The following is an 8,551-nucleotide window of genomic DNA, read 5'->3' as shown; positions in this document are numbered from 1 at the left end:
AATTTCCAATCCTTATGTTCCTAAGGGTGTCTTTTTACCTTCACAACAACATGCTCCAATTCTATAGCAATCCAACCGCAAGATTATCGCCTACTACAAAGATCAAATGTCGGTCGTTTATGAAACTATAGTCAAACAATAGAATCTCGTCAAACGAAAATTAGAAATCGAAACTGTGGTCAAATGATAGAATCTCGTCACACGAACATTAGTAATAGAAACTATGATAAAACATAGATTAGAGATAGAAACTATGGTCAAACGATAGAATTGCGGCCGTGGACAGCCAAAACTATGAAGCCCAAAATAATCAAGAAAATTATAGAGGTAACATGTAGAGTTTTGGGTTAAAATGACAAAATTACCCTCAAGGCACACCGGGATTCCTACGCACATGTAACGGACAATAACCGCTCAATTAAGGAAGAGTCAAGGGTGATCAAAATGGTATTTATTCAAATCCCTCTCATCACTCCTCATCAAATCCTTATTCAAAAGGTAACTCCCAATTTTCCTATTCAATTTAGGTTTAATTGCCAAGTTAATTGTAAGATATTATTTCACGTAATATCTTGCAATTACACTCACAATTTGACAATATATAGCCGGCCCTTATTTTCCAAATAGAGTCGGACACTCCCCTATAAATAACCCTATTCTCCCACTAAAATTCTAAGTCATTCTCTACCCAAAAATTCTCAAACACATTTTCTCTCAAATTCTAACTTTGGCATCAGAGATTCTTTGGCCAAAGCTCCCTCCCCCATTCATCGTGGGAGCGTGAGGGTTTTGGCCTTAATCTGAGAAGTTATTATTTTGCAGGTGCATTTTCATCAAATGAGAAAACTGCAGAAATTTGCATCCACAAATTGGTGCTTTCATTGAGATTCTTGATTCACACGCTCAAAGAAGACTCTCATATTCAAAGTTTCTCATTTCTTGTTCATTTGTAGATTTTTCGTACATTCTTATTGTGGAGCCAAAAACGATCACAAAGTGACACGTGGACTTTGGGACAAAAGAAGACAAAAATACCCTTAAGGTATAACGGGATTCCTACGCGCAAGTAGTGGGTAATCATCCTCAACCAATTAAAAAATGCACCAAAAGAGGTAATCAATTCCAAACTATCTCATTTTAGGTAATTATTTCCGAAACTTAATTTCTCTAATATATTATTTAGTTAATTAATTATCTAAATAATATATTCTTCCCATATCTCCTAAAATCATCCCTTAAAATCATAAATAATTGATTAATTAGGGGATCAACTCAATTAATCCCCTAATTGTCAATAAAGTGACCCAAATTAGTAGACAAAACCGGCCACCTCCCTTTGCTCCATACCTTTTCTGATTTTCTCCACCTTATTACCCAAATAAAGCTAGTCATTCAATTTGGTAACTCCCCATTTATTTCTATCATATTTTATTAGCCAATAAAGTGGCTAATTAAACCACAAACTCACCAAAAAATAGACAAAGTGGCCGGCCACTTTCTTGGAAAAGTGGACCAACCTAGTCCTATAAATAGTCACCCATTTTTACCAAACACTCATTCCAAACCTCTTGCAAAAAATCCCAAATACTCTAAACACTATTTCTCTCTAAAATTCTAACTTTGGCATCGGAGTTTCTTCGGCCAAAGCCCCTCCCATTCATCGTGGGCGCGTGAGGCTTTTGGCCTTAACCTAAGGTGCTAGTTGTTTTGTAGGTGCAAAATCGTCCAAGATCGAGGAGGAGAAAATTTGCATCCACAAATTGGTGCTTTCATTGAGAGGTGAAATCCATACTCTTAAAAGACTCTCGCGCAAAAAGGTTTTTTCTTTGTTTTCTAGTCCATTTGAATATTTTTCATACGTTCTTATTTATAGAATTTTTTACTTGCAAAGGTTCTTTGATAAAACGTATAAGAAAAATATAATGGCTAGAAATTTAGAAAATTCCACAAGTGAAAATTCTAATATTCAAGAAATGGGATTGCGGAGATCCGTGAGGCAAAATGCGACAATAAGGGGAGCGGCATCATCACCACGAGTTTCCACCATGGGAACCACCGTGGTGGCTACCTCGGTAGCCACCCGCGGCGAGGTCCATGGTGCTTTCACCACGCCCACCATGGGAACCACCGCGGTGGCTACTTCGGTAGCCACTCGTGGCGAGGTCCATGAAGCCTTCACCACGGTCCGAGCCGTGCCATCCAAGGCTCACAATACCAAGACCATGATCCAAGCCGTGCCATCCAAGTTTACGTGGACCCAAGCCCAAGCCTCGCATTCACATGCACCGCGCATTGAGCAGTCTGCTCCCGTGATCCAGCCTGCTCTTGTAGCCTAGCCTGCTCCAACGATCCAGTCTGCCCCAGTGATCCAACCTGCCCCCGCAGCCCAGCCTACTCTCATGGTTTCCCAAGCTGCCCAAGTCGGCCCGAGACAATCTCAACCATCCGGACCAATCATCGAGGCTGAGACGTTTTCACCACATTTCTCCGCAGATTTGACATTCCCCAACTCAAATCTTGCACTTGGAGTCAACCACCCTTTTATTGTTCAAGGAGGTGCATTCCATCCAAGTTCTTCCAATCCGAATGGCGAGCAAAACTTGTCCCGACAAGTCATAGAATTGACGAGCGCCCTTGCACAACAAACTACCTTGGTGAATCAACTTTTACAATGCACTGAGATGCAACGCGCCCACGATGAAGTTTCCCGAAGTAGAACAAGGGTAGACAAGGAGCCTTTTAAGCAGCAACCTGGAAAGCAGCCGTTCAACCCATCACAAGTCGAGCATTCAGACAGTACACACTCTCGATTGGGCCCCCGAAATAGTGTATACTCCCGTCTTAGCTCGCGGAGGAGCGTGCACTCTCGATTAGGCCCACGAGCAAGTATACATTCACGGTTGGGGCCACGCTTTGATAATCAACATGGGCAGCCTTCCAGGCAAAGCATTCATTCGCGATTAGGCTCACAAAGAGTATCCTCCACATTACATCGGAGCGGGCAGCCTGACAAACGGAAGGAAACAATCGTTCAATCCGGCTCTAGTTCCACCGGTAGCCTACAAAGAAATCCCTCGCCTGCTAGAAATCTATCTCATACATTGCAGCCATGGCATAGACGAGCCGAGCGAGAAGAAGAGCAGCCTAGACCGGTAGATAAAGACCAAGGGCAGCCGAAGACTCCGCTACCCCAACAAAAACAGATCCAAGAAGAGGTAGAAAGGCTTTTCAATGAACGGATGCGTGATTTTTGACGCAACGAAATGGTTGATGAAGCACTAAGGCGAAATATGACCAACATAAGCAGGTCACCTTTCACGGATGAGATCGAGCAGGCAGAGCCTCCGCGCAAGTTTAGCATGCCGCACTTCACATCTTTCAAAGGAGATGGACATCCCGAAAGACACTTGAAGCATTACCGAAGTGCGATGGTCCTTTATCGGAATAATGACGCCCTTATGTGCAAAATATTCGCCACTACTTTACAAGGCGAGGCACAAGATTGGTTTCATACCTTGCCGGCACGATTCATCCAGAATTTTGATGATCTTTCCTTGGTTTTCACCAAAGAATACTCATCTTATCGTTCGATCAAGAAAAAGTCCGATCACCTGTTCAACGTAAAGAAAAACCCAAAAGAGTCACTTCGCGATTACGTGAAGAGATTCAAAGCAGAGAAGGCGAAGATCATCGGATGCGACAACTCGATAGCAAGTGCAGCCTTCCAAAAAGGACTACCAGCAGACCACCCACTGTTTGGAGAAATGATCATGAAAGAAAACCTAACTCTAGCAGATTCCTTTGCTCTGGCAGAGAAGCATGCACTTTGGGACGAGGCTCGACAAGCAGAAAAGGCTCCCGAATAGCCTCAAAAAGAGTTAGCAGCTGCTCAAAAGAAGGATGAAAAGCAACCCAACAAGGGCAGGCAGGAGGTCAAGCGCAGGGACCGACCCACGACCAAAGAAGGCCCGATGACCAATAACTATTCTAAGTTCTCAATTCCGATTCATCAGATCCTTCGTGACATCAAGAATGAACCATGGTTCAAGTTGCTGAAACAGTCAAAAAGAGATACTTCCAAGTTGGACCACACCAAGTATTGCGCATTCCACCGAGGTCCTGGTCACACAACCAACGACTGCTACACTTGGAAGAACTACCTAGAGAAACTCGTGAAAGAAGGCAAAGTTGATAGATATTTTGACAAGCCAGCTGAGCAGCTAAAAAGGAATGCAAACGGAGATGAGGAGCCAGCAACTAAGACGATTCAAATCAATGGCATTTTCGCTGAATCCGAGCACTTAGGGGCCACTAATAACTCCAAAAAGAGGAAGATCCAGCAGGCTTTACTAATCTCACAAGTTCAAGCAGTCGATACCCAACCTTGACCTATCATTGGCTTCACGGAGCAGGATGCAGAAGGAGTCGACTTCCCACACGACGATGCGTTAGTAGTATCTGTCCAACTAGCCCATGCTATAGTCGACAGGATGATGGTTGACAATGGAAGTGCAGTCAACCTACTTCAACTTTCGGTCATTCAGAAGATGGGCCTGGAAAGTACAATCACACTTGACGTAAAAACATCGCCAGTCGTCTCAAAGCAAACATTCACAATCGTAAGTGACCCATCTCCCTACAATGGGATTCTTGGGAGACCTTGGTTGATCAAGCTGGATGTCGTCACTTCCGTCAAGTATCAAAAAATCCGATTTTGCATCCCAGGAGGAGGAGTCGGAGAGATCAAGTCTGACCAGGTTTCATCTCGACGATGCACTGTGCAAATGTTAAAAGAATAAAAAAAGAAGACCTTTACCCCCGTAGAAATTACCGAAGTCCAAAAGGGTAAAGAAATTACCAAATAGCAATTACAGTAGGTGGATCGAAAAGATGGCGCCCAAGCACACAAGATAGGATGGAAACCCGAAGAGGACGTCGAAGACATCATTCTTGATCCCCAGCAGCCAGAAAAGACGGCTAAAATTGGCTCACGACTAAGCCCAAACGAGAAGGAAGAACTCATAATTTTCCTTACGAAAAACTAAGATATCTTCGCATGGTCACCATCCGACATGCCCGATATTGATCCCAAAGTGGCCTGCCACAAGCTGCACGTCGATCCAACTGCTAAACCGGTAATTCAAAAAAGAAGACATTTCACACCCGAACGAGTAGCGATCATCGAGGCAGAAATCGACAAACTATTGAAGGCCGAATTCATAGAAGAGGTAGCACATTCGGCATGGCTTGCTAATGTCGTACTAGTTATGAAGAAAGAGAAAGGCAAATGGAGGGTTTGCGTAGACTACACCGACCTCAAGAAAGCATGCCCAAAAGACCATTATCATATCCCCCGGATTGATCTATTAGTAGATTCAACTTCTGGAAACCAGTTGCTTAGTTTCTTAGACGCATACTCTGGCTACAACCAAATAGCCATGCATGAGCCCGACAAAGAGAAAACTGCGTTCGTGATAGAGCGAGGCACTTACTGCTACAAGGTCATGCCCTTTGGCCTCAAGAACGCGAGAGCCACTTACCAAAGGCTAGTAAATATGATGTTCAAAAAGCAAATTGGGGTAACCATGGAGGTCTATGTCAACGATATCATGGTAAAGGGCAAGCAACGATCAGATCACATTCGCAATTTAGCAGAAACTTTCAATATCCTTAGAAGGTACAAGATGAAGCTCAACCCCACCAAGTGCACGTTTGAAGTATCTTCAGGCCGATTTCTAGGGTACTTAGTAACCCAACGAGGAATTGAAGCACATCCCAAGCAAATCCAAGCAATCATAGAGATGAAATCTCCAACTACCTTGAAGGAGATCCAAAGCTTGACTGGACGAGCAGCCGCCATTAATCGCTGCCTCTCACGATCCACCGATCGATGCAAACGCTTTTTCAAAGCTATTAAGAGGGCACAAAGAGACAAATGGGATGAAGAATGCGAAAAAGCTTTCCAAGACTTGAAGAATTATCTCACATCACCTCCCTTACTATCCAAGCCGGAAGCAGCGGAGGATTTATACATTTATTTGGCAGTTTCTGAGGCAGCAATGAGCTCTGCTCTCATACGATAAGAGCTGGGGGCCCAACTGCCGGTATTCTACACTTCTAAAGCTCTTCTCGATGCGGAAACAAGATATCCGAAGATCAAAAAATTAATTTTGGCGTTAGTTGTTGCGGTTCGGAAGCTCAGACCATACTTTCAAGCTCATACAGTCATTGTTATGACTCAATATCCCTTACAATCAATATTACATGGTCCAGACGCTTCTCAACGAGTGATGAAATGAGCATTGGAACTTAGTCAATATGGTTTAGTTTTCCGACCTCGCACAGCGATAAAGGCCCAAGCCTTGGCAGACTTCGTAGCGGAATTCACACCTAGCCTAGGCAACGCAGCAGTGCGGCCCAACGACGCCCCAGAAGCAGCCGAAAGTACCTTAGCCACACTTACTCCATCCACTAAAGATTTCTGGAACTTGCATGTCGACGGAGCATCCAACTATAAAGGCTCGGGAGCAGGTGTAGTTCTTGTTACTCCAGATGGCTCAATGCTTGAGCAGGCGATCACTCTAGGTTTCAAAGCATCCAATAACGAAGCAGAGTACGAGGCTCTACTAGCAGGCCTCCGAATGGCAAAAGACTTGGCGGTGAAGAAACTCGCAATTCATTCTGATTCCTAACTAATCACCAACCAGGCTACTGGGGAATACACGGCAAAACACCCAAGGATGGCACAATACCTAGAGAAAGTACGCCAGCAGCTTGAGGCATTTCAGACTTACACTCTCACTCAAGTTCCACGGGAAGACAATGCACATGCAGATGCACTAGCTGGTTTAGGCTCCGCCCTTGACCACCAATTTAAACGCTCCATTCTGGTGGAATATCTAGACAAGCCAAGCATAGAAATGGAGCCGATAGCCGAAGTGTCACAGGTCAGTGTAACTCCCACTTGGCAAAGTTCAATTATAGACTACTTGGTCAACGGCACATTACCCACAGAAAGATTGGAGTCAAGGAAGCTCCAAATTAAGTCTGCACACTACTATATGTGGAATGGCATTCTCGTCCGAATATCCTACACCGGACCACATCTCCGCTGCCTAGCACCTCCCGATGACTTGAAGGTTCTAAGCTCAATCCACGAAGGCGTTTGTGGGAATCACTCTGGAGGCCGATCCTTAGCCCAAAAGGCTCTTAACGCAGGCTATTACTGGCCTACCATGCACCAAGATGCTAAGGAATTAGTACAAAAGTGCGACCGCTGCCAACGCTACAAACCAGTACCAGCACTACCCGCTAGTGAGCTACACCCGCAAACGAGTCATTGGCCATTCATGCAATGGGCAATCGACCTGGTAGGACCTATGCCGCCTGCCACGGGGGGCAGATGCATGATGATCGTGGCAACCGACTATTTCACCAAATGGGTAGAAGCAGAACCCATGACGACCACGACTCAGACGGACATAGAGCGCTTTATATGGAGGAACATCATTTGCCGATTTGGCATCCCTCAGTCCTTCGTCACTGACAACGGCCCTCAATTTGTGGGAAAAGATTTGGCAAAGTTCTTCCAAAAATACGGCATCAAACAACACATGTCCACACCAAGATATCCTCAAGGCAATGGGCAGGCCGAAGCATCCAACAAGACGATCCTCGACTGTCTCAAGAAATCCCTCACCGACAAAAAAGGAAAATGGCCAGATGAGCTTCCGAGATGTTTGTGGGCATATCGCACCACCAAAAGACGAGCAACCGGTGAAACTCCTTTCTCTTTGGCGTTTGGTTCGGAAGCAATCATTCCTCCTAACATCATCGTGCCAAGCATCAACACTCTATTACCAAGCGTTGAGCAGAACAGTAAAGAGATGGCCACAGATTTAGATCTGGCAGAAGAAAGGTGCGAACAAACCATCACCCGCATCGCAGCCTACCAGCAGTAGCTCATTTCCAGCTACAATAAAAAGGCCAAGATCCGGCAATTCCAACCCGGAGACCTAGTCCTAAGAAAGGCCTTCATCACTGCCCGCGGAGAAGGCTCGAAAAAAATGGACCCCATCTGGAAGGGTCCTTACAAGATCAACAGAGTAGGCGGCAAGGGTAGTTATACTCTTGCTACCATGAATGATAAAGAGATCGAGAAGCAATGGAATGCTTACAATTTGAGGAAATACCATGTGTGACTTCACACTATATCAAGACCCGAAGACTCGAGCAACTCAACGGGCACCACCTCGTAAACCGAGGACTATCCAATCATCATGCAGTTTTTTGCAACCAAGTTATTTGCTCATTTTATTTTTCAATAAAGAATTCAGAAGTAATTTGTAACTTGGCTTTATTATATGTCTACAACAACTTATTTCTTTCTATACTTCAAAAGAAGATTGCACCCCCCCCCCGAGGGACCAACTGTCCTCTCCAAGGCGGGAGGATAAACATAACACTCCGAATATCCAGACGTGGATGAGCTTGGCTGCCCTAGTATAACTAGGTGCATGATGGCTTGCGCCGGGATTCCTAGAAGTAGCCA

The 8,551-nt window shown here is 44.8% G+C and overlaps 2 protein-coding genes across 2 annotated transcripts; both read left to right on the top strand.

Moving 5' to 3' along the window:
- The first annotated feature begins 3,263 nt into the window (after positions 1 to 3,263).
- Positions 3,264 to 3,866, top strand: LOC139190109 (uncharacterized). The gene has a single exon (XM_070809876.1). The coding sequence runs from the start codon at positions 3,264 to 3,266 to the stop codon at positions 3,864 to 3,866; it is 603 nt and encodes a 200-aa protein (XP_070665977.1).
- Positions 3,867 to 6,740: 2,874 nt separating this feature from the next.
- LOC139190108 (uncharacterized) lies at positions 6,741 to 7,961 on the top strand. The gene is made up of 2 exons (XM_070809875.1): positions 6,741 to 7,314; positions 7,813 to 7,961. The coding sequence occupies exons 1-2, from the start codon at positions 6,741 to 6,743 to the stop codon at positions 7,959 to 7,961; spliced, it is 723 nt and encodes a 240-aa protein (XP_070665976.1).
- Positions 7,962 to 8,551: the final 590 nt, after the last annotated feature.

The sequence above is a fragment of the Malus domestica genome, chromosome 12, assembly GCF_042453785.1.
Source record: "Malus domestica chromosome 12, GDT2T_hap1".
Taxonomy (NCBI): domain Eukaryota; kingdom Viridiplantae; phylum Streptophyta; class Magnoliopsida; order Rosales; family Rosaceae; genus Malus; species Malus domestica.
Note: the sequence above shows the minus strand (reverse complement) of the source record. Positions and strands in the feature narration are given on the sequence as shown.

Coding starts and splice junctions, on each gene's coding strand:
- LOC139190109 (XM_070809876.1), top strand. CDS start 3,264: ATGGTTGATGAAGCACTAAGGCGAAATATGACCAACATAAGCAGGTCA.
- LOC139190108 (XM_070809875.1), top strand. CDS start 6,741: ATGGCACAATACCTAGAGAAAGTACGCCAGCAGCTTGAGGCATTTCAG. Junction 7,315..7,812: donor AGTACCAGCACTACCCGCTA/GTGAGCTACACC, acceptor TTGGTTCGGAAG/CAATCATTCCTCCTAACATC.